The sequence below is a fragment of the Scyliorhinus canicula genome, chromosome 27 (assembly GCF_902713615.1).
Source record: "Scyliorhinus canicula chromosome 27, sScyCan1.1, whole genome shotgun sequence".
Taxonomy (NCBI): Eukaryota; Metazoa; Chordata; class Chondrichthyes; order Carcharhiniformes; family Scyliorhinidae; genus Scyliorhinus; species Scyliorhinus canicula.
Window position 1 is genome coordinate 19,031,123 of NC_052172.1, and position 26,023 is coordinate 19,057,145.

At 54.8% G+C, this 26,023-nt stretch overlaps 1 protein-coding gene across 5 annotated transcripts; it reads right to left on the minus strand.

The window, feature by feature from the left end:
- Positions 1-1,487: 1,487 nt before the first annotated feature.
- Positions 1,488-26,023, minus strand: si:ch211-11n16.2 (zinc finger FYVE domain-containing protein 1). Of its 5 annotated transcripts, none has more exons than XM_038786033.1 (11): positions 25,666-26,023; positions 21,342-21,846; positions 17,543-17,760; positions 16,815-16,921; positions 15,722-15,830; positions 14,265-14,362; positions 12,919-12,994; positions 9,357-9,527; positions 5,853-6,033; positions 3,314-3,433; positions 1,488-2,346 (listed from the first exon to the last, which is right to left on the minus strand). In XM_038786033.1, exons 1-11 carry the CDS (start codon positions 25,759-25,761, stop codon positions 2,114-2,116), a joined length of 1,914 nt encoding a protein of 637 aa, XP_038641961.1. In that variant the 5' UTR covers positions 25,762-26,023; the 3' UTR covers positions 1,488-2,113. The 5 variants fall into 5 exon arrangements, with proteins under 5 accessions (XP_038641961.1, XP_038641959.1, XP_038641957.1 ...); XM_038786031.1 differs by having other exon boundaries at positions 5,868-6,033; positions 12,919-13,036; positions 25,666-26,020; XM_038786029.1 differs by having other exon boundaries at positions 3,314-3,424; positions 12,919-13,036; positions 25,666-26,020.

Consider the following 26,023-nt stretch of genomic DNA (forward strand, 5'->3'; position numbering starts at 1 on the left):
ATTGGTCGGGATCAGGATTGTGATCCCAGGATTGGTCGGGATCAGGATTGTGATCCCGGGATTGGTCAGGATCAGGATCGTGATCCCAGGTGTGATTGGGATCAGGAATGTGATCCCGGGATTGGTCAGGATCAGGAACTCGCTACCCGGGATTGGTCAGGATCAGGAATGTGATCCCGGGAATGTGCGGTGGAGCTGGGTTCAATCGGGTTTTTTTGTAAAGAGAATTTCAAAAGATTAACATCGGAGGGAAGAAGCTTTGCCGGTCTCGGCGGGCATGTGGGACGAGTGAAGTTGTCCTTGCAGAGGGCTAGCACAGGTGCCGTGAGCTGAATGGCCTTCTACGGTGCCCATTCGATGGAAGCCGACATCTCCTGGTTCAGCCCAGGGATATTCGCCCGAGGGAAGGAAGCAGCCCTCTCCTGGTTTGTGCCCCTACGTGACTCCATTCCTACACCAACGCGGCTGACTCTGAACTGGCATCCCCCCCCCTCCCCTTCCCCCCTTCCCACCCTCCCCCCCCTCCCCCCTCCCCCCTTCCCCCCTTCCCCCCCTTCCACCGCCCCCCCTCTCTCCCCCCCCCTTCCACCCCCCCCGCCCCCCCCCACCCCCCCCCCACCCCCCCCCCCCACCCCCCCCCCCCCCCCCCCCCCCCCCCCCGAAGCAGCCCAGCTGCCACCTTCTCAGGGCAATGGGCAGGACTTCTGCTCCAAACTCTGACGTCATGGACAACGCAACTGGGGGAGTCCTTCAAATCATCCGCTGCATCCCCTTTGTTTAGGAGGTGTTGGCGAACGACGAGACTGGCTCAGGCCCCGAGGTGGTCGCCCACCTTTCCTTTCAGGTTCGCAGACCAGGTACAAAGCTCGCTCGCTCTTCAGTTTCCATCATTATAAATTGGGATCCACCTTTCAAATTAATCAATTCTCAACTAACATAAACAAAGGAACTTTCCACAGCGTCGTCATCGCTCAAAGGTCAGCAGACCGGGGCGGGTAGATAAGAGTTACAACACAGACTCAGTCACAATCTCATCTGAACAGTGGAATGGATTCAAGGCGCCAAATGGTTTTTTGTTTCTGGACCCCTCTCCTTTGGGTGGTTACAATTATTGGGTAAATCTCTCTTTTTCCAGGGACATGGTGTGAAAAATCTACCCCCCCCCCCCCAACCCCCTCAGATACAGAGGAACCTGGCCGCTACTTAACAGTGCCTCTATTAGCGTTACCAACCCTTCCTCCCTCCACGTGGGGGCCCTGCGGTCTCCAGGGGTTGAAGATCAACTTCCAGGTCACGGGAGTGGTGACCTCGGAGGAAGTTCATGCGGCATCATAAAGATGATGGGCTCTTTCACTTAATTAATCACCAAAAGGTAGGGCAGCACGGTGGCGCAGTGGGTTAGCCCTGCTGCCTCACGGCGCCGAGGACCCGGGTTCGAATCCCGGCCCTGGGTCACTGTCCGTGTGGAGTTTGCACATTCTCCCCGTGTCTGTGTGGGTTTCGCCCCCCACAACCCAAAGATGTGTTGGATAGGTAGATTGAACACTCTAAATTGCCCCTTAATTGGACAAAATAATTGGGTACTCTAAATTTTAAAAAAAAGGAAAAAAGAAATTAATCACCAAAAGGTGTTGGGTGGGAAAAGGCAGTTTGCCCGAAATTGAGAATCGATCAAATCGAGGAGGGAGTTTGTCTGCTCGTTTTCTGATGGGTGGGGGGGGGGGGGGGGGGGGGCAGGAGAGTCATGGGGTCGGACGCGTGTCGGGTGGTCAACGGCGGAAGGGGTCAGGTCGACGGGTGGTAAATCACGTGACACGACCTCCAGGAATCCACCCTTTTTGAGTTGGCAATCTCAGACCCGTACCTGGGAGTCAGCCATCTTGTCCCATCTGAGCTTTGACCAGAATCAACCCCGCCCCCACCCCAGCAGCTAACAGGCCGCGCTTAATCACGGCTACCGCGTGGCTATACCGGCAGGGGGAAGGTGAAAAGGGGCTCGCGAAACCTTCCCGGAAACCCTTCCTGCCTTCAGAACGTTTAGGTGGTTCCGGAAGTCTCTCTCACACACACACGCGCGAATCTTCGGTGGTAAGGCTGGAAGCACTGCTAGGCCTCAAAGTTCCCCTTTCTTCTCGCTGCAGTCCACGCAGACCCTGACTGGATGGTCCCACCCCCGCGAGGGTACTGGCCTCAGCTCTGGGGAGCACTGGCTGCAGAAGCCTAGGCCACAGGCCCGGCAGTGGTGTTTTGCCGTCGTCCCAGCGAAGGGCTTCTCACAGTGGTGACACTTGACGAGCTCGTGGTCTGGCACCCAGTAATCCGGCCTCGCCACATCCTTGACGATCCCTGGGCAAAACAGCAACCGGCAAAATATTAGAACAAAACAACACTCATCATTAGCCACCTCTCACAACGCGTTCCTCGTCCTTACTGGGTAACGACTGCCCTGGGCACCAGCCTCTGCCAACTTGGCGAGCAGCGACTAGGAACGCGAGCAGGCTATTCACCAATAGAAGGCATCACAGTCCTGTTCGACAGACATAAACGCAGAAAAACACACAGCTGGCATAACAATCAGGACTCATCCTGGTTTCCAAACCCCTCCACCGTCTTTCCCCATCGCATCTCCGTAACCTCCTGCCGGGCCCCAACACTCACAAGATCACCGCGCTCCTCCAGTTCTGGCCTCTTTCACAGTCACGACCTTAAATAGGTGGCACTGCCCTGGGTTGCCTGGGCGCTCAGCTCTGGAATCCCCTCCCGTAAATCTCTCCGCCTCTCTCTCTCTCCTTAAAAGTGACCCTTTAAAAGCTCCCTTATTGACCACATTTTGGGTCATCTGATCTAATAACGCCTTAAGTAGCTCAGTGATGATTTGTAATGCTTCTGTAAAGCACCTGGGAAGTATGTTTGAACAAGTTTTACAAAGTAACTTTAATAAATGTAATATATAGGGCAGCATGGTGGCGCAGTGGTTAGCACTGCTGCCTCACGGCGCTGAGGTCCCGGGTTTGATCCCGGCTCTGGGTCACTGTCCGTGTGGAGTTTGCACATTCTCCCCGTGTCTGTGTGGGTTTCTCCCCCACAACCCAAAGATGTACAGGGTAGGTGGATTGGCCACGCTAAATTGCCCCTTAATTGGAAAAATAAAGAATTGGGTACTCTAAATTTACTTTTTTAAATAAACGTATATGCAAATATTGCAATTGGCTCAAATTCTCTGGCAAAACTATTTCCCCACATCTTAGGGTGCAGCTTATAACTCCGAGTTTGGGGGAGGGGGGGGCAGACAAACAAGGTTGGCTGTACCTACCGAGGGGATATTCGACTGCTGAAGTCATGGCATCCAGCGTGCTCTGCGCCACTTCGGTAATCCTGCGAGCCATTAGCCCCCTGCCTTCCCTGGCTGCCTCCAGCTGCTTTCCTGCAACATCAACAAAATGGACAAAATCAAATGATCCTTGGGTCAAAGATTATTCACCGTCACGTCCAGCATTTTTTATTTTATTTATTTATTTCATTTAGTGTACCCAATTAATTTTTTCCAATTAAGGGGCAATTTAGCCTGGCCAATCCACCTACTCTGCACATCTTTGGGTTGTGGGGGTGAAACCCACACAGCCACAGGGAGAATGTGCAAACTCCACACGGACAGTGACCCAGAGCCGGGATCGAACCTGGGACCTCGGTGCCGTGAGGCAACAGGGCTAACCCACTGCGCCACCGTGCTGCCCACGTCCAGCACTTATTACGCCTCCTTAATTTCCCTTGCCAGGGCGTTGGTGAGCCCCCTTCAAGTAGCTTGCTGGCCGTATCAGAGGGGCAATTAAGAACAAAGAAAATTACAGCACAGGAACAGGCCCTTCGGCCCTCTAAGCCTGTGCCGATCCAGATCCTTTATCTAAACCTGTCGCTTATTTTCCAAGGATCTACTTCCCTCTGTTCCCCGCCCGTTCATATATCTGTCTAGATGCATTAAGAGTCAACAACATTGTTGTAAGGGCAGCACGGTGGCACAGCGGTTAGCTCTGTTGCCTGAAGGTGCCGAGGTCCCAGGTTCGATCCTGGCCCCGGATCACTGTCCCTGTGGAGTTTGCACATTCTCCCCGTGTCTGCGTGGGTCTCACCCCCACAACCCAAAAAGGTGCAGGTTAGGTGGATTGGCCGCGCTAAATTGCCCCTTAATTGGGGAAAACAAAGAATTGGGTACTAATTTATATTGAAAAAAAATTAATTTCAAAATAAGCGAACAGTTTCATTCTCAAACCGCTCGATGGCAACTTTCCTTTGGAGAATGTTCCCTCGGATCCTGACCTCCAGGAACGAGTTAACGAGACTTCTCTCAATGGTCACAGGCTGGGTATCTTGCTGCATGCCACAGCGTTTAAACAGCGACAAGTCGTTAATGCTGGAGTTTCTCATTAAACTCAAATCAATTGATTGGGTCACTTGATCAATGGGAACATTTAGAATCAGGTCCAGTTCATCAGCTGCATTCTTCAGAGCAGCTGGCAGCCAGATTGGATCAGTTTGAACAACTTCGACATCCTGTTCAACACTTTGTGCTTTCAAGTGTTTATCGGACTGAATAGTAGAGCATTACAACGCGTCAATCTCCCCTCGGACAATTTCAAAAGGACGCTTTGTGGTTAACCCTCAGTATTAAGCCGATGCCTCCCCCTCCCCAGAGTCTGCGGCTGGAAGGGTTCAACCCCCCCCACGGGTGGGCTACAATTCCCGGACAGTCCCAGTCCTGGTCAATATTCATCCCACAACACAAAAGAAAAATCTCGATTGGTCATTGTCACAGTGCTGTGTGTGGGAGACTGCTGCGTGCAAACTGGTTTTCCAATCTTCCAACAGTAACCACAATGTGAGTGATTCAATTTGGTAGAGAGACAATGTAAGATAACGTGCATCATTTCTAAAGGAGATGCAGAGGGACCTGGGTGTATTAGTGTACAAGTCAGTGAAGGGGGCCGGACTTGCTGACAGCACAGTTAATAGGAGCATACTGGACTTTATTAATGGAGACATTGAACACAAAAGCAAGAAGGTTACGCGAAAACCGTTACAACAACTCGATTTGGTGCAGACTCGATGGGCCGAATGGCCTGCTTCTGCACTGTAAATTCTACGGCTTCAAGTGGAGGACAGTGTGCAGTTCTAGGCGTTGCACTTGATAATGATAATCTTTATTATTGTCACAAGTAGGCTGACATTAACACTGCAATGAAGTTACTGTGAAAATCCCCTCGTCGCCACATTCTGGCGCCTGTTCGGGTACACGGAGGGTGAATTCAGAATGTCCAATTCACCTAACAGCACGTCTTTCGGGACTTGTGGGAGGAAAGCGGAGCACCCGGAGGAAACCCACGCAGACACGGGGAGAACGTGCAGACTCCGCGCAGACAGTGACCCAAGCCGGGAATCGAACTCTGAACAACAGTGCTAACCACTGTGCCGCCCGTACAGCATTCGAGAGGGCGTGGGAAAGACTCACACGAATTGTTCCAGGCATGAGGGTCTCCAGTTAGGTGGATAGATTGGTGAATCGGAGATCTTTTCCTCGGAGAAGAGGGTTGAGAGGGGGAGATCTGGACAGAGTGGCTGGGGAGAAACTGTTCCCTTTGGTGGAAAGGTCGAGAACGAGGGGCCCCCCGGATTTAAGGTCATTGACAAAAGGAGCAATGGGGCGGGGCGGGGGGGGGGGCAGCAAGTGGATTGCGCCATTCAGAGAACCAGCACAAACACAAGAGGCCGAATGGCCTCCCTGAATGATGTGACCATCCTGTGATGAGCTACGGAATGGATGAGGCACCATAGACAAACAGGAAGTCAGTGACTATTACCTGTGCTGTTCCCACCTGTTCTGAAGCAATCGTCACAGACTCTGACAGCAGCGCTACCCCATCCCCGTTCCGGGACAGACATGGTTTTGGTGGAGCAGACGTCACAACAACCCTCTCCACAGGAGCGACAGTGATGTTTACGCTCTCCATCCTCAAAAGGTTTCTTGCACTGATGGCATTCCTGTAAAAATGGCAACAATTTTAAAAAAAAATCAGGTCTTCCGTCACCATAGAATCCCGACAGTGCAGACGGAGGCCATTCGGCCCATTGAGTCTGCACTGACCCTCTGAAATGAACACCCCACCCAAGGCCCATTCCCCACAACCCCACCCGACTGACCCCAAGGGGCACTTTAGCATGTCTGAGCCACCTAACCTGCCCATCTTTGGACTGTGGGAGGAAACCGGAGCACCTGGAGGAAACCCACGCAGACACGGGGAGAATGTGCAAACTCCACACAGACAGTGACCCAAGCCGGGAATCGAACCTGGGACCTCGGCGCCGTGAGGCAGCAGCGCTTTATTTTTTAAAAAAATTTTATTATTATAAATTTAGCGTACCCAATTATTGTTTCCAATTAAGGGGCAATTTAGCGTGGCCAATCCACCTAACCTGCACATCTTTGGGTTGTGGGGGCGAAACCCACGCAGACAGGGGGAGAATGTGCAAACTCCTCACGGACAGTGACCCAGAGCCGGGATTCGAACCCGGGTCCTCAGCGCCGTGAGGCAGCAGTGCTAACCACTGAAATGAAAATGAAATGAAAATCGCTTATTGTCACGAGTCGGCTTCAAATGAAGTTACTGTGAAAAGCCCCTAGTCGCCACATTCCGGCGCCTGTTCGGGGAGGCTGGTACGGGACCCTTTCAGAGGATGTCCGGATGCGACACCAATTCCGCCAGCGATCTAGAGGGGGCGATGTTGGGGGAAGGCGGCCAGGTTCGCCGAAACAAAACAAATCATTGGAACCAGTAAAGGACGAAGTTGCGATTTTCATCACCTTCCCATTCCCCATTCTCTGGAATTCCAATCCTTCAACCCCTCTTCCCCGAGACCCCGCCCCTTTAGCAGTCTGTCCAAACGTGTGGTTCGGAGTTAGGATTGGTTTGCTAATCGCTTCTGTCCGATGGCTATGTTAGAGGCCCTATAGAAATGAACGTTGTCGTGGTTCTCTGGCATCGCCAGCCTTGGCCAATCTGCAGTAGTGAAGGATGTTGCAGTGGGTAAATAACACAAGTGGCAATGTGGGCACACCTGGCATCTATTGCCCACCTGTACTTGCCCCTGGAGAGGGAGGGGCGGTTTCTTCACCAGCCGCTTTCACATCTGACTGCAGCAGCCGTGTGACTTTTTCATTATTGCCAGGGAAAGAATGAACAAAAGATTTGCATTCATATAGCACCACAGGATGTCCCAATGTTTGAATTTGTGTACAGCAAGATCCGACAAAAAGCAATATGACAATAATCACACCACCTGTTTTAAAGATGTTGATCGAGGGAAAAATATTCACCAGAGAGAATGCCCCCCCCCACCCACACATCACCCACCCCCTAACCCACATCTCACCCCACCCTCCCCCCACCCACACACCACCCCCCCATCCCCACCCAACCCTCCCACCCAGTACTGACCCTCTGACAGTGCAGCACTCCCTCAGTACTGACCCTCTGACAGTGCAGCGCTCCCTCAGTACTGACCCTCTGACAGTGCAGCACTCCCTCAGTACTGACCCTCTGACAGTGCGGCACTCCCTCAGTACTGACCCTCTGACAGTGCGGGGCTCCCTCAGTACTGACCCTCTGACAGTGCAGCACTTCCGCAGTGCTGACCCTCTGACAGTGCAGCACGCCCTCAGTACTGACCCTCTGACAGTGCGGCACTCCCTCAGCACTGACCCTCTGACAGTGCGGTGCTCCCTCAGTACTGACCCTCTGACAGTGCGGCACTCCCTCCGTACTGACCCTCTGACAGTGCAGCACTCCCTCAGTACTGACCCTCTGACAGTGCGGCACTCCCTCAGTACTGACCCTCTGACAGTGCAGCACTCTCTCAGTACTGACCCTCTGACAGTGCGGCACTCCCTCAGTACTGACCCTCTGACAGTGCAGCTCTCCCTCAGTACTGACCCTCTGACAGTGCAGGGCACGCCCTCAGGGTAGCAGGCCCTCTGACAGTGCGTGCTCCCTCAGTACTGACCCTCTGACAGTGCGGCACTCCCTCAGTACTGACCCTCTGACAGTGCGGAACTCCCTCAGTACTGACCCTCTGACAGTGCGGCACTCCCTCACTGACCCTCTGACAGTGCAGCACTCCCTCAGTACTGACCCTCTAGCAGTGCGGGCGCTCCCTCACTGACCCTCTGACAGTGCGGCACTCCCTCAGTACTGACCCTCTGACAGTGCGGCACTCCCTCAGTACTGACCCTCTGACAGTGCGGCACTCCCTCAGTACTGACCCTCTGACGGTGCAGCACTCCCTCAGTACTGACCCTCTCACAGTGCGGCACTCCCTCAGTACTGACCCTCTGACAGTGCAGCACTCCCTCAGTACTGACCCTCTCACAGTGTGCCTCTCCCTCAGTACTGACCCTCTGACAGTGCAGCACTCCCTCAGTACTGACCCTCTGACAGTGCGGCACTCCCTCAGTACTGACCCTCTGACAGTGCGGCACTCCCTCAGTACTGACCCTCTGACAGTGCGGCACTCCCTCAGTACTGACCCTCTGACAGTGCAGCACTCCCTCAGTACTGACCCTCTGACAGTGCGGCACTCCCTCAGTACTGACCCTCTGACAGTGCAGCACTCCCTCAGTACTGACCCTCTGACAGTGCGGCACTCCCTCAGTACTGACCCTCTGACAGTGCAGCACTCCCTCAGTACTGACCCTCTGACAGTGCGGCACTCCCTCAGTACTGACCCTCTGACACTGCAGCACTCCCTCAGTACTGACCCTCTGACAGTGCGGCACTCCCTCAGTACTGACCCTCTGACAGTGCAGCACTCCCTCAGTACTGACCCTCTGACAGTGCGGCCCTCCCTCAGTACTGACCCTCTGACAGTGCAGCACTCCCTCAGTACTGACCCTCTGACAGTGCGGCACTCCCTCAGTACTGACCCTCTGACAGTGCAGCACTCCCTCAGTACTGACCCTCTGACAGTGCGGCCCTCCCTCAGTACTGACCCTCTGACAGTGCGGCACTCCCTCAGTACTGACCCTCTGACAGTGCAGCACTCCCTCAGTACTGACCCTCTGACAGTGCGGCACTCCCTCGGCACTGACCCTCTGACAGTGCGGCGCTCCCTCGGCACTGCAGTGGGAGTGTCGGCCAGGATTTGGTGTTGAATTCTCCGAGAGGGAACTGCAACCCGCTCACCTTTCACTTCCACGACAGGGACACCGATTTTGCTTTTCCATCCCTTCTGATCCAACGTTGGAGTCGCCCAGTTAATGACAAGTAAGGGAAGAAGTTCTTTTGCATAAAAGAAAAAGGTTAACTCACGGTGATCTGTGAATTGGGCCTCCAGTATTCCGGAGCCACCTGATCTGTTAACCAGGCTGTGATCGCCTTGGTTGGGCCTCTACTGTAATCGGTAACCGACTGGATCGCAAAGTTGACACCATCCAATACTCTCTGAGTTCCATTGCTATTATCCTTCAAGAAGGCCTCATTCTGAAATACACAAACAGAGATCGGCATTTCCTTCATGTCTTTCACAGGCACAGAGTATCCAAACGCTTTACATCTAAAGTACTTTTCAACATACAGTCACTGTTGTAATGTAGCCAATTGGTGCACAGCACAATCCCATGCACGAGACACAATTTGTTTTGAAGTGATGTTGACTGGGGCACAACAGCAGAGTGAACTCCCCAGTTCTGTTGTGCGATCCTTTCCACACCCACCCAAGGGGGGCCCGGCTTCAACGTCTCATCCTCAAGACGGCACCTCCGACAGCGCAGCGTTCCCTCGGGAGCACCAGCTGGAATGGGGAGGGAATTGAACCCGTAGCCTTGCGACACAATAAATCCACGTGGGAATCATCGTTTACCACTTGCTGTACCGAACATATTCCTGTAAAAAACCCACTCCCCCAAGACAGGAACGCCAGCTGAGAAATCACGTTCACCTTTCCCATCCCGGGGTTTTCCCCCCTGCGGATCGCTGACCTCAATACGGGCTGGCGATCCGCTGTGGGTTACAGAGGCTAAAAAATTACAGCAATTAACTTGCACCTCATTAAATCTCTCATGTTCCCCATTATCATTCGCCCGCATCTTTTATCTTTTTGACCAAGGGATGGAGACACAAGAGCGCACGAGACAACAGCGTGCGCGCGAGACACAGCGCACGAGACAACAGCACACGCGCGAGTGCGAGACACAAGAGCGCGCGCTAGTAACAAGAGCGTGCACAAGTAACAAGAGCGCGCACAAGTAACAAGAGCGCGCACGAGTAACAAGAGCGCGCACGAGTAACAAGAGCGCGCACGAGTAACAAGAGCGCGCACGAGTAACAAGAGCACGCGAGACAGAAGCGCACGAGACAACAGGACACACGAGAGACACGAGCGCGCGTGCGAGACAATAGTGTGCCCGCAAGACAACAGCGCGTGCAAGACACAAGAGAGCGCGAGACACAACAGTGCACGAGACGACAGCGACGTGTGAGCGCGAGACACAAGAGCGCTCACGTGAGAGACAAGAGCACCAGTGAGACAGAGAGAAATAGCAAAAGAGACAGAGCACGAGCAGAGAGACAGAGCGCGAGCAGAGAGAGAGAGCGTGAGCAGAGAGAGAGAGCGCGAGCAGAGAGAGAGAGCGCGAGCAGAGAGAGAGAGCGCGAGCAGAGAGAGAGAGCGCGAGCAGAGAGAGAGAGCGAGCAGAGAGAGCGAGCAGAGAGAGAGCGAGCAGAGAGAGAGAGAGAGCAGAGAGAGAGCGAGCAGAGAGAGGAGAGAGCGAGCACAGAGAGAGAGCGAACACAGAGAGAGAGAGCGAACAGAGAGAGAGAGCAAGCAGAGAGAGAGAGAGAGCAGAGAGAGAGAGAGAGCGAGCAGAGAGAGAGAGCGCGAGCAGAGAGAGAGAGCGCGAGCAGAGAGAGAGAGCGCGAGCAGAGAGAGAGAGCGCGAGCAGAGAGAGAGAGCGAGCAGAGAGAGAGAGAGAGCGAGCAGAGAGAGAGAGCGCGAGCAGAGAGAGAGAGCGCGAGCAGAGAGAGAGAGCGCGAGCAGAGAGAGAGAGCGAGCAGAGAGAGAGAGAGAGCGAGCAGAGAGAGAGAGAGAGAGAGAGAGAGCAGAGAGAGAGAAAGAGCGAGCAGAGAGAGAGAGAGAGCAGAGAGAGAGAGCGCGAGCAGAGAGAGAGAGCGCGAGCAGAGAGAGAGAGCGCGAGCAGAGAGAGAGAGAGCGAGCAGAGAGAGAGAGCGAGCAGAGAGAGAGAGAGCGAGCAGAGAGAGAGAGAGCGCGAGTAGAGAGAGAGAGCGAGCAGAGAGAGAGAGAGAGCGAGCAGAGAGAGAGAGCGCGAGCAGAGAGAGAGAGCGCGAGCAGAGAGAGAGAGCGCGAGCAGAGAGAGAGAGGGCGAGCAGAGAGAGAGAGGGCGAGCAGAGAGAGAGAGAGCGAGCAGAGAGAGAGAGCGCGAGCAGAGAGAGAGAGCGAGCAGAGAGAGAGAGCGAGCAGAGAGAGAGAGCGCGAGCAGAGAGAGAGAGCGCGAGCAGAGAGAGAGCGCGAGCAGAGAGAGAGAGCGCGAGCAGAGAGAGCGAGCAGAGAGAGAGAGCGAGCAGAGAGAGAGAGAGAAAAACTAAAAAGGTAGAGCAAAAGAAAAATAAGGGGGTAAATCAGCATCACAATTTCAGTACAGATAGGGCAGCACAGTGGCGCAGTGGTTACAACGCTGAAGTCCCAGGTTCGATCCCAGCTCTGGGTCACTGTCCGTGTGGAGTTTGCACATTCTCCCCGTGTCTGCGTGGGTTTCGCCCCCACAACCCAAAGATGTGCAGGGTAGGTGGATTGGCCATGCTAAATTGCCCCTTAATTGGAAAAAACAAAATTTAAAAATTGGGTTCTCTAAATTTATTTTTTAAAATAATTTCAGTACGGATAGTTTAATGCCTGGTCCATGCCTGTCACCCAACTCCCATGTGAACACGTTTGTCACCTTCTGGTCTCCTCGGGTTGTTCACAGACAGTTAGACACTTGTTCAGGCGATTCTCTTGCTCCTCTGACTGCTCTGCTGCCTACAGCCTGTCAGAAGCCATCAGCATCCAGGATACAGCCCCTGACAGATGGCCCCGAGGCAGCAAAGCTGTTTACAAGCCGTGTCTCTCTCACTCACTCACCTCACTGGCTGTGGGACCCAGTCCCAGCCTTGTTAACTCACCCACTGTACCGTGATGAGAGGGACGATGACACGGCAGGGGGGGTGGGGGAAGAGAGAGAGAGAGAGAGAGAGCCGACATCTGTCAACAATGGCAGGATGTACAGGCCCCAGGCGTTGGGACGGTCAGGGACATTCGGTGCCATATTGTTTGCGTCTCGACTTAGAACTGAGATTTGTGTTTAATGTTGGGCTGAGGGCAATGAAGTGTTTTCCCACCTGGATTTGTTTCCTCACAGGCCCCTCCGCCCCCACCCCCATTCGCCCCACCCCCGTGAGCCTGGCTCCCCAATGTCCCTCGATTGAATTTGTCGCCACCACACTCTCAGACAGTGCATCCCAAATCCTCGTCGCCCACTGCAAAAGGAGTTTTTTGTCCTCGTGTCACTTTTGCCAATCCGTATCATCTGATTGGATTAATTTATTTTGGGGGGGGGGGGTGACCAGATGACCTCCCACGGCCAACGGCCCTGCCCCCCACTCCCCCCAAGACATGTCACTCTTCATCGGTACCGCCCCCGTCCCCGTATAAATCAATACCCCCACGCACTCGATCCTCAATATTTTTCTCACGAGTAAACATTGGGAGATTTTCTCTCCTCCCAGTTATCTCCTGAAGATTAAATCTTCGGCTCCCAGAGGACCCCCCCCCCCCCCACGTTGGGCAATAACCCAAAACGTCGTGTAGCAAACTCACCCCGAGCCACACGTGTCTTAACTCGGGACGTACGACTGACCCTTCCGGATCCTGGTTTCCAATCCAGTGCTGTCTGCTACGGTAAATAATGCCACAGGTCGAACATTCCAGGACATACCTAAGTAGCAAATGAAGACACATCAGGCCAAATATTTCCCATTTTCCTTTAATATTTTTCAGGAATTCAAGGACAGGGAAAGCACCCCGACGTTAGCCATGGTAAAGATCGGACCGAGCTTGGGCGGCAGAGAAACGGAGTCAGGGACGGACGATGACGATGAGGGACGCCGACTGGGTTTTGGAAGATCCGTGGGACAACGGGAAGACGGGAGGGTGGGGGGTGGGGGGGGGGGGCGAGGATTTCCAGCGTCTGCAGCTTCCCTGGGGACGTGAGAGTTGGAGTAGGGGCTGGTTTAGCACAGTGGGCTAAACAGCTGGCTTGTAATGCAGAACGAGGCCAGCAGCGCGGGTTCAATTCCCGCACCAGCCTCCCCGAACAGGCGCCGGAATGTGGCGACTAGAGGCATTTCACAGAAACTTCATTGAAGCCGACTTGTGACAATAAGCGATTATTATTATTATTATATGGAGTTCATTAGCTTACAATGATGAAAGGAAGGATGGGCCTGCATTTGGATAGGGCCTTGGACCATGTAACGTTCCAAAGTGTTTTATAGTCGACAGAGCACATTTAGGTGCAGTCACTGCCGTGGGAAACAGAACAAAGTATGCACAGAAAGATCCCACAAATCCCTTTGTGATAAAGATTATTTTATTTGAGGGTTGTGATTGAGGGTTAACCTTTGAACAGGGCACCAGGCACCGCACAAAATAGTCGCCAAGGAGTCCGTCACCCAAAAGGGACCCTCGGTTTAACGTTTCCTCCGGGAGGTGATGCCCCCGACAGTGCGGCACTCCCACCGCGTCGCACAGGAAGGAAGGCTGGACAGGAGAGGGGCAGGGGATTCAAAATTCGGGAAGAACTCATCGGGAAATCTCGAGGACAGGGTAGTTTCTCCAGCTGGATGGGAAAGGAACTGGGGCGCCGTCTCTTCCGTGGGTATAACAGGCAGCTATTCGGCCGGGAAACCCGCTCTCCACCTCTCTCTGCACAGCTGACTCCACCTTCACACCGACGACAGCACGGGGACTGGTTTAGCACACTGGGCTAAATCGCTGGCTTTGAAAGCAGACCAAGGCAGGCCAGCAGCAGCGGGTTCAATTCCCGTACCAGCCTCCCCGAACAGGCGCCGGAATGTGGCAACTAGGGGCTTTTCACAGTAACTTCATTTGAAGCCTACTCGTGACAATAAGCGATTTTCATTTTCATTTTTCATTTCACTCACCCTGACCAGGCGTACGTTGCTAATCCAAACCACTTGCTGTCCGTTGATGCGGAGGTTTTGGGATTGACAGCCACCTCCAGGCCACGCTCGTAGCACACCTGGATCAGATCAGAAGGTAGCTTCAGACTTCAGCGCTGCCTCCTCTTCCCCCTCCCTCCTTCCCTTATACTCCATACATTAGGGGTTGAGCAATAGGCCATTCAGCCCTTCCAAGCCTGCTCCACCATTCAATAAAATCATGTGGTCACAACTCCATTTTGCCATCAGCTCCCCCTTGATTGTAATGTCCGACGAGCAGAATTGTGTTGTAGAAACTGATGGAGGATTGGAAAGTACATTTGCTTCCACCGCCTCGCTGCTGGCAACACGCCACCCTGACCTGGAAATATATCGGCCATTCCTCTATTGACACTGGGTCAAACTCCCTCTGTGGGTGGCACAGTGGTTAGCACTGCTGCCTCACAGCACCAGGGACCCGGGTTCAATTCCGACCTCGGGTGTCTCTCTGCGGAGTCTGCACGTTCTCCCCGCGTCTGCGCGGGTTTCCTCCGGGTGCTCCGGTTTCCTCCCACATTCTAAGAGACGTGCAGGTTATGATGGATTGGCCGTGCTGAATTGCCGCTTAGTGTCCAACGGTTCGGTGGGGTTACGGGGATCGGGTAGGGAATGGGGCTCAGGTAGGGTTGTCTTTCGGAGGGCTGGTGCAGCTTCGATGGGCCGAATGGCCCTCTGTAATGTAGGGATTCTATGATTCCATCAGCACAGTGAGTGTATCTACATCACAGGGCCTGCAGCGGGTTCAAGAAGACAGCTCACCATCACCTTCTCCGGGGCAATTAGGGATGGGCAATAAAGGGCAGCACGGTGGCACAGTGGTTAGCATTGCTGCCTACGGCGCTGAGGACCCGGGTTCGAATCCCGGCCCTGGGTCACTGTCCGTGTGGAGTTTGCACATTCTCCCCGTGTCTGCGTGGGTTTCACCCCCACAACCCAAAGATGTGCCGGGTAGGTGGATTGGCCATGCTAAATTGCCCCTTAAATTGGCAAAAAATAATTGGGTACGCTAAATTTAAAAAAAAAAAGGGATGGGCAATAAATGGAGGCCTCGCCCAGTGATGCCTGGTATCCAGGAAGAAATGAGGAAACAGAACTGTCTGTCTGTTAAAAGGGCAGCGCAGTGGTTAGCACTGCTGCCTCACCTAGCCGGGGTCCCGGGTTCGATTCCCGGCTTGGGTCACTGTCTGTGCGGAGTCCGCACGTTCTCCCCGTGTCTGCGTGGGTTTCCTCCGGGTGCTCCGGTTTCCTCCCACAAGTCCCAAAGATGTGCGGGTTAGGTGAGGTCATGGGGGAGCAGGCCTGGGTAGGGTGCTCTTTCAGAGGGTCAGTACAGAATCGATGGGCTGAATGGCCTCCTTCTGCGTGATGATTCTATGAAACGCCATTGGGAGACGCCTTACCCGGCAGATCAGAACCTTGTTGTTGTACTGATGGGTGTATCGACATCGGCTCTTTGCAGTGTGAGCGACATTATCCTTCAAGTGGTTCATATTCTTTGTACAGCGAGCCCTTCAACAATTAAAAAAAAACGGAACAGTAACATTTCCCCTCCTGGTTACTCTCTGCACCTCATTTACCGCAACACAGGCCTCTGGTTCACTGTCAGCTTGACGTAGAGCAGGGGCGGGTTACGTGGGTATTTTCCAGACCTGAGTGAGCGATGAGGAATGGAGTGGTGGCTTTGGGTCGTCTACACGGAAACAAGGAGGCGGAAGGGAGATTTAATTGAGGTGTAGCAAATTCTGATGGGGCCAGGATAGAGTGGACAGGGAGGACATGATTCCCTCAGCAGACAGGTCATTAACCAGGGGGCTGAGATTTTAAAATAATTGGGAGAAGGATTGGAGAAGATGGTGGGGGGATTTTCACCTGTGTTAGGGAGAACTCGGAGATTATCGGCGGGGAAATCTCAAGCGTTAATGGGAACGCTTACTTTTATTTTGCTCTGGTGTGAGGTGACAAGTGAAACTTCAGTGTGAATACATTTATTAGGGTGGCACGGTGGCGCAGTGGTTAGCACGGCTGCCTCGCAGCGCCAGGGACCCGGGTTTGCACCTTCGGCCCGTGTCTGCGTGGGTTTTACCCCCACAACCCAAAAGATGTGCAGAGTAAGCGGATTGGCCACATTAAATTGGCCCGTAATTGGGAAGAAAACAGAATTGGGACATGCTGTCAAAGTTTTTCACCTTGCACCCATCAGAACAAATGGCAGAATGCCAAATTTCAAACAATCTCAATTTATACTCATCGGAGAAAAGGGTGATGATTGGTCAGGAGGTTGACGCTGAATGGCTGGGGAGCTGCCATGTCTCTGATCGGGGGGGGGGGGACACACGAGGTGCGCAATGTGACCCGGAGCTTGTCCAAGGTTTTGCCCGCGACTTTTGCTCCATTGCTGGAGCGCGGAAAGCTCAGAAGGCGGGGGAGCGAAGGAAAGAACAGAGCCCCCTCCACCCCCTCCTCCCAGCCGCGCACTCTAGGACTGTCGCTCACCCACAGCTCAGACAGACGTTGGAGCAGCTGAAGTATTCATCGGGGAAGAACGAGCTGGTCGTAATTCGATCGTCCGTAATCTCCCCGTTAAACCTCATACTCAGAGCCTGGATTGAAAAGAAACCACACACGCGGGGAGTCACAAAGAGAGAGAACATTCATTCTTATGGCGCCTTGCACATCCTCCGCTTCGGAGCCAATGAAGCATTTACTTTCCTTGACGTCCAGTCGCTGTTGTACGTAGGAAACGCTGCAGCCAACCACCGCACAGCACGATCCCGCAAAGAATAGTGCCCAGATTATCATGTTTAAGTGAGTGTCCCACCCCCCCATCTCCCACCCCCCCACCTCCCCCACCCCCACCTCCTCACACCCTCCCCATCTCCTCACACACTCCCCACCTCCCCACACCCCCACCCCACCACCTCCCCCTCCCCACACCCTCCCCACCTCCCCACACCCCCACCTCCCCCTCCCCACACCCCCCCACATCCCCACCCCACCACCTCCCCCGCCTCCCCCTCCCCGACAACCCCCCCCACCACCCCCCCCACCCCACACACCCCCACCCACACCCCCCCACCACCACCTCCCCCTCCCCACACCCCCCCCCCACACCCCCCCATCCCCCAAGCACAGCAGACCATTCAGCCCATCGTGCGCACATTGGCTCAGGTAAAGCGGACCCATCGGTCGCCCTCGACGCAACCCCTCCCCACCCGCGTTACCTTCAATACGTTGTAGACGATAGCGGGCGGCCTCCGAGAGCGGGTGGACGTGTTGCTTGCCCGCCTGCACACCACCTCCAAAAACCCACTGAAGTTGGTGGGTGGCAGGGTGGTCCTGGTGCCCACGTACTCGACCGAGTTGAAGGCTTCGGTGCTCAAACTCAACTGGTGGAACCTCTTCTGGAGCAGTTGCTCGGCACCTCCTGGGGTCCGGGAGTCTGCGAGGGGGGGAGGGGGGGAGAAGGTCAACACAGCAGCTAAACCCGGCGTCCATGTGATTTTGTACATTATAGGTTTTTTAAAATTCATTCACAGGGCACCCCTGGTGGGGTCAGGACTTATTGCTCAACCCCAACGGTGCTGACCGACCACCGATTGTGATGCTCGGGCCCATTTTGGAGAGGTGGTTAAGAGTCGACAACATGTCTTATGAAGAAAAGGTTTTATTTTATTTATTTTTTTATAAATTTAGATTAGCCAATTATTTTTTTTTTCCAATTAAGGGGCAATTTAGCGTGGCCAATCCACCTACTCTGCACATTTTTGGATTGTGGGAGCGAAACCCACGCAGACACGGGGAGAATGTGCAAACTCCACACGGACAGTGATCCAGAGCTGGGATCGAACCTGGGACCTCAGCGCCGTGGGGCGGTTGTGCTAACCACTAGGCCACCGTGCTGCCCTTTATGAAGAAAGGTTGAGGGAGCTCGGGGCTTTGCTCACTGGAGCGAAGAAGGCAGAGAGGTGACTTGATAGAGGTGTACAAGGTGATGAGAGGCATGGATAGAGTGGATAACCAGAGACTTTTCCCCAGGCCGGAAATGGCAGTCAAGAGGGGACATCATTTTAAGGTGATTGGAGGGAAGATGTCAGAGGTCGGTTCTTTACCCAGAGAGCGGTGGGTTTGTGGAATGCACTGCCAGCAGAGGTTGTGGAGTCAGAGTCATTAGGGACATTTAAGTGACTCTTAGACAGGCACATGGACAGCAGTAAATTGAAGGGGTGTAGGTTAGGTTGATCTTAGATTGGGATAAATGGTCGGCACAACATCGTGGGCCGAAGGGCCTGTACTGTTCTATAACATCGCTGTGGGTCTGGAGTCACGTGTAGGCCAGACCAGTTAAGTACAACAGATTTCCTTCCCTAAAGGGAGACATTAGTGAATCAGATGGGATTTTACGGACAATTGGTGATGGTTGTCACGGTCGCCGTTACTGAAACCAACTTTCAATCCCAGATTTTATTCATCGAATTTGAATTCCACGGGGTGGGATTTGAACCCGTGTCCCCCGGAGCGTTAACCTGGGGCCTTCTGGGCTACCTGATCCAGTGACAACACCAACCTCTCCGTGTCCCAGCTATCAGAGGAATAATCTTATCAACCACCAGCCCTGAAGCGAGAGTTAGTGTCAAACTGGGAATCAATAAGCATCCTGGATCGAGCCAATGGGTGGCGCAGTGGTTAGCACTGCTGCCTCACAGCACTGAGGTCCCAGGTTCCGGGTCCCGACCCCGGGTCACTGTCTGTGTGGAGTTTGCACATTCTCCCTGTGTCTGCATGGGTTTCACCCCCACAACCCAAAGGTATGCAGGGTAGGTGGATTGGCCACGCTAAATTGCCCCTTAATTGGAAAAAATGAATTGGGTACTCTAAATAAAAAAAAAAAGAAACTCTACCCACCATTACACTCCGCTGGTCACCTGGGCTGGATTTACGACCTCACAGGTCAGGGTCAACCCCATGACCTTTTCCCCCATCCCCGTCAGGTCAAGACAACCCCCCCCCCCCCCCCACACTCCAGCAGCACTCACAGCCGCCCAGCAGCACTCACCGCCGCCCAGCAGCACTCACCGCAGCCCAGCAGCACTCACCGCAGCCCAGCCGCCCAGCAGCACTCACCACAGCCCAGCAGCACTCACCGCCGCCCAGCAGCACTCACAGCCGCCCAGCAGCACTCACAGCCGCCCAGCAGCACTCACCGCAGCCCAGCAGCACTCACAGCAGCCCAGCAGCACTCACAGCCGCCCAGCAGCACTCACCACAGCCCAGCAGCACTCACCGCAGCCCAGCAGCACTCACAGCAGCCCAGCAGCACTCACCACAGCCCAGCAGCCCAGCAGCACTCACAGCCGCCCAGCAGCACTCACCACAGCCCAGCAGCACTCACCGCAGCCCAGCAGCACTCACAGCAGCCCAGCAGCACTCACAGCAGCCCAGCAGCACTCACAGCAGCCCAGCAGCACTCACAGCCGCCCAGCAGCACTCACCACAGCCCAGCAGCCCAGCAGCACTCACCACAGCCCAGCAGCCAGCAGCACTCACCGCAGCCCAGCAGCCCAGCAGCACTCACCGCAGCCCAGCAGCACTCACCGCAGCCCAGCAGCACTCACCGCAGCCCAGCAGCCCTCACAGTAGCCCAGCAGCCCTCACAGTAGCCCAGCAGCACTCACAGCCGCCCAGCAGCCCTCACAGTAGCCCAGCAGCACTCACAGCTGCCCAGCAGCACTCACCGCAGCCCAGCCGCCCAGCAGCACTCACAGCCACCCAGCAGCACTCACCGCAGCCCAGCAGCACTCACCGCAGCCCAGCAGCACTCACAGCCACCCAGCAGCACTCACCGCAGCCCAGCAGCACTCACCGCAGCCCAGCAGCACTCACAGCCGCCCAGCAGCACTCACAGCCGCCCAGCAGCACTCACAGCCGCCCAGCAGCACTCACCGCAGCCCAGCAGCACTCACCGCAGCCCAGCAGCACTCACAGCAGCCCAGCAGCACTCACCGCCGCCCAGCAGCCCAGCCGCCCAGCAGCCCAGCAGCACTCACAGCCGCCCAGCAGCACTCACAGCCGCCCAGCAGCACTCACCGCAGCCCAGCAGCCCAGCAGCACTCACAGCCGCCCAGCAGCACTCACAGCCGCCCAGCAGCACTCACAGCCGCCCAGCAGCACTCACAGCCGCCCAGCAGCACTCACCGCAGCCCAGCAGCCCAGCAGCACTCACAGCCGCCCAGCAGCACTCACCGCCGCCCAGCAGCACTCACAGCCGCCCAGCAGCACTCACCACAGCCCAGCCGCCCAGCAGCACTCACAGCCGCCCAGCAGCACTCACCGCAGCCCAGCTGCACTCACCGCAGCCCAGCAGCACTCACCGCAGCCCAGCAGCCCTCACAGTAGCCCAGCAGCCCTCACAGTAGCCCAGCAGCACTCACAGCCGCCCAGCAGCACTCACCGCAGCCCAGCAGCACTCACCGCCGCTCAGCAGCCCAGCAGCACTCACAGCCGCTCAGCAGCACTCACCGCAGCCCAGCAGCACTCACCGCAGCCCAGCAGCCCAGCAGCACTCACCGCAGCCCAGCAGCCCAGCACCCCGGCAGCACTCACAGCCGCTCAGCAGCACTCACCGCAGCCCAGCAGCCCAGCAGCACTCACCGCCGCTCAGCAGCACTCACCGCAGCCCAGCAGCACTCACCACAGCCCAGCAGCACTCACAGTAGCCCAGCAGCACTCACCGCAGCCCAGCAGCACTCACCGCAGCCCAGCAGCACTCACCGCAGCCCAGCAGCACTCACCGCAGCCCTCACCGCAGCCCAGCAGCACTCACCGCAGCCCAGCAGCACTCACCGCAGCCCAGCAGCACTCACCGCAGCCCAGCAGCACTCACCGCAGCCCAGCAGCACTCACCGCAGCCCAGCAGCACTCACCGCCGCCCAGCAGCCCTCACAGTAGCCCAGCAGCACTCACAGCAGCCCAGCAGCCCAGCAGCACTCACAGCAGCACTCACCGCCGCCCAGCAGCACTCACCACAGCCCAGCAGCTTGGTGTTGGAGGTCTCGTGAAAGACGAGCAGTGCAGGCCCCAGGCTGGACAGGGGCACCTCCAGGCCGCAGCGGTCGGACATGGCCTTCAGCTCGCTGGTGAAGTGTTTGAGGTAGGCCTGGGAGGCGTTGCCCAGGAACCGGAAGAGGTCGTTGTGTAGCCGCTCGGCCCGAGTCCGGTACACCACCATGTCGGAGACTGCCAGCACCTTCAGCAGCAACCTCATCCGCTGGTTCTGCTTGCTGGTGGCCCCCAGCAGGCCCTCCGTGTCCAGGAGGATGAGGGACAGCGAGGGGTCGAAGGCAGCCCACACCCCCACGGTGCAGGAGTCCTGGGTTTCCGAGGTGCGGAATACCTCGTGGCCGTTGAAGAAGGTGGCGTTTAAAGTGTGAGATTTCCCATCCCCCGTATTGCCGAAAATGGAAAGGACTTTCACGGCCTTGTTGCTGGGAATCCCCAGCCTCTCCAGGAAACTTTCCTCTTCCATCACCTTCCAAAGAATGAAGCACATCGTTAGAAAGTTCAAGCTTAGGGACCGGCACAAAAATCCAGGCTGACATACCCCCTGGGCGTAAAGTCCCAGAGTACCACTTCGGAGGAGAGCAGAGCAGTTTCTCCCTGCCAGTCATCACCGCCACCCCCCCCCCCCCCCCCCCCCCCCGGGCCACCACCACACACCCCCTCTTCCCCCCCCCCCTCCCCTCCCCACCCCCACCTCCTCCCAATAACCCTGGTCAACATTTAACTTTAAAAAGACACCATCACCAAAATCAAATTTTCTGCTCTCTACGGCATTGTTGCCTGTGGGATCTTGCTGTGCGCAAAGTATAGATCGCCAACTATTTCCCGCTGGTTTTGGGGGGGGGGGGGGGGGGGGGTCTCAGATATGGGTCACAGTAGAACAATTAGAGCCAGCCCTTTTCAGGGGTAAGGTTAGGGAACATTCCTACACACACGCACACGCACACACTTCCCTGGATGAGCGCAGCTCCAACAACACTCAAGAAGCTCGACACCATCCAGGGCAAAGCAGCACCGCTTGATTGGCACCCCATCCATCACCTTCTACACCTTCAGGGGCTGTTTAGCACAGGGCTAAATCGCTGGCCTTGAAAGCAGACCAAGCAGGCCAGCAGCACGGTTCAATTCCCGTACCAGCCTCCCCGGACAGGCACCGCAATGTGGCGACTAGGGGCTTTTCACAGTAACTTCACTTGAAGCCTACTTGTGACAATAAGCAATTTGCATTTGCAACATTCACTCCCTCCACCACTGACCCACAGTGGCAGCCGTGTGTACCGTCTACAGGATGCACAGCAGCAACTCACCAACACAGCACCTTCCAAATCCACGGCCCCTACCAAAGGCAGCAGACATATGGGAACACGCTGTCAAAATCCTGGAACTTCCTCCCGGACAGCACGGTGCTGCGTGGGTTTCCTCCGGGTGCTCCGGTTTCCTCCCACGAAAGACGTGCTTGTTAGGTGAATTGGACATTCTGAATTCTCCTTCTGTGACCCGAACAGGCGCCGGAATGTGGCGACGAGGGGATTTTCACAGTAACATCATCGCAGTGTTAATGTAAGCCTACTTGTGACAATAATAAAGATTATAATAATAAAGGTGATGGCCCTTTTAAGGGGGCAATTAAGGATGGGCAATAAATAGCCAGTGATGTCCACACCCCATAGATGAATTGTTTAAAAACTCAAAGGGTGGTCAGAATTTTGGAACTTCTTTCCTTAAATGGTTAGTGATGCTCCGACTGTTGTTGATTTTGAAGCAGTTTGTTGGGTTTTGGTTATCCATGCGTATCGAGGGACATGGGGCAAAGGTGGGCGTACGGAATTAGGTCATAGATGAGACAGGATCTCACCGATTGGCAGAGGGGCTGAATTGGCCTCCTTCAGATCCCAAGCTGCCTGTCAGCCCTCAAATCAGTCACTGTCCACCCCCAAATTCTAGTGATCCCTTCACAAATTAATAAATGTTCTTTCACGAACTTCACACTCTCCAGCCCGTCAGTCACAGTGGGTCAGAAACCTTCCCCTGGAATCCATGTGCACCCTCCCCAGAGGCACGCAGCGTGGGAACATATCCGTGGAAAACAGACAGGCAATGGAGCAAAAAATCCCCATCAACGTCCAGGCCCTGGGGCAATCCAACAAGAGCAGCATTTACTTCCAATTGCGAGTCTGCACTTACAATGATTTACTTCATGCATGACTTACGTCCAACATATGTCCCCTACACGGGTGTCATTACCATGTTGCTACAGATTCTGTCCCTGGGCATCGCCGCTGCTGAAGAATCTCATTTAATTGCCCCTCGCTAGCAGGGGCATCAATTGGCGGCAGAATTATATCCCGCAGTTAGAACAGCAGTTCAGGCTGCTTAACCGGGGATGTTAGGGCTCAGTTCCATCTCCTTAGCACAGCAGCAACTCCTCCCTCAACAGCACCTTCCAGACCCGGGATCTCTACCATCAGCAAGACCGAGACGGCAGGTACCTGGGAACCCCACCACCTGGAGCTGCCCCTTTGAGTCACTCACCATCCCGACTTGGAAATATATCAGCCGTTCCTTATCGGCCGTTCCTTCACTGTCGCGGGGGGGGGGGGCAAAATCCCGGAACTCCCCTCCCTAACAGCACGGTGGGTGCACCCACACCACACGGTGGGTTCAAGGTGGTGGTGGAAGATGCAATTCGGGATGGGTAATAAATGCCAGCCGAGTCCATCGATGTCCACATCCCGTAAACAAAGGAAACAGATGTGGGAAACTCAACTGCCCCAGGAAGGGGGAATACAGAGACGAGCACATTTGTACTCGCTCCTTTACAATCCTCGGGATACTCCGCTTCCCACATTTTCCACCGTCTGCTGTCAGGGCCTCAGAATGAGTGGGTCCGAGACTCTGCTCCGATCCCCTCACCTTTTGGAGATTAGCCAATGGGGGGGGGAGGTTCCTGATTAGATGGGACCAATGGCACCATCGTCACTAGACTCCTGGGGCTGTGACCACAGAAGAACTGAGCGTGAATCCTGCAAATTCAGCCCAGGTTGGATTGGGTCGAGGACGGCTCGCTTCATCCATATTGGCAGCTTCGTAAAGGCAGTTAACTGGTGTTGGGGTAAGTACCGGGGTGGGCTTGCATTTATACTGCACATTCCACAACTTCTCAAAGTGAATCCCAGACTTAACACTTTAGGAACACAGCGGATGATGTAATGTACAGAGACACGCCAGTCAGTTTATGCACTGCAAGCTCCCACAGCAATGTGACAAATGGGCAGATCAGGTCGTGGGGTAAACATTGTTTCCCAAGCTGGGAGGACTCCCCAGCTCCTCCTCGACATGTTGGTCGCCCAATTCAAGAGGGGGGGGGGGGCAGACGGGTAACGTCCCATCTAAAGACGGTGTCTGGTGACAGAGCAGCACTCCCCTCAGTACTGCACTGGGAGCACCCATCTCGATTCTGTTCTTAAAATCGATTGGGGGCAATTTAGCGTGGCCAATCCACCTATCCTGCACATCTTTGGGTTGTGGGGGTGAAACCCACGCAGACACGGGGAGAATGTGCAAACTCCACACGGACAGTGACCCAGGGCCGGGATCGAACCGGGGACCTCAGCGCCGTGAGGCAGCAGCGCTAACCACTGCCACCCCACGGGTCAATAAGGAACCCCGTGCATTTGCTCACAGATCCCCACATTATGGCGACTTATACATTCTATGGGTGTAAACCCATCCATAATTACCCTGTGAAATAACCTACAACACTTTTTAAAAAAAGGAACATTGCACCTTGCCCCTAAAAACGGCTCCTTTCAGACAGCACAGGGGAGTGAATTTACATAGCGCCTTCCACTGTGGCCTGTAAATCAGTCACTGCTGCGATGTAAGCGGCTAAATTCGCGCACAGAAAGCTCCCACACAAACAGGTACGGTGACAAATGACCAGAATAAAAAGGACGAAGGCAGATTTAATGTTAAAAAAAATCTCTTTCCAGGAAATGGAAGGGGGGGGGGGGGGGGGCGGTTGGACATGTGTCGCAGTTTTTATTTGGGACCAATTTTACGTGCGTTTGGGGCGTGGGAAACATCGTAAATGTGGCGCATTCCCCCAAAATGAATACAAAGTGTGGATGGAAACAGGAAGGTTGTTACATTGTGGCCGCTTGTTACATTGTTATTGTAACAAATGTATCTTCCTCATAACCGCAGTGAAATCGACCAAAGGCTCCTGTCAATTACACCCTCCCACCTCCCAATTAAACCCTGTTACAATTCTCAATTTAAATTGTACCTGTAATGTTTCATTCTCATCTACCAGGAGAAAACTTTTGCAGTTCTCTGTGTTGATGTCCAGCTCTCCCACCTCCTTCAGTAACGATGAAGACATGTTTTTTTTTCTCTCTCTCTCTCTCTCTCACCCTGTTGTTGTTTTTCCCCCTGCTCCCCTCCCTTGTTTTCCTGAGTGTGTCGTCTCTCCCAGAGAGTCCCCACCTACCCACAACAGCTCCAGGAAGGGGGCTGCTTAAACCCAGCAAAGGCGACCATCCACTTTCTGTAACGCTGGTGTCTCTGCCCAGGATACAGGAAGCTTCACAACTGCCTGGCCCATAGTGTCATATGACAGCCTAATCCTGCCCTGGGCTCCCCGC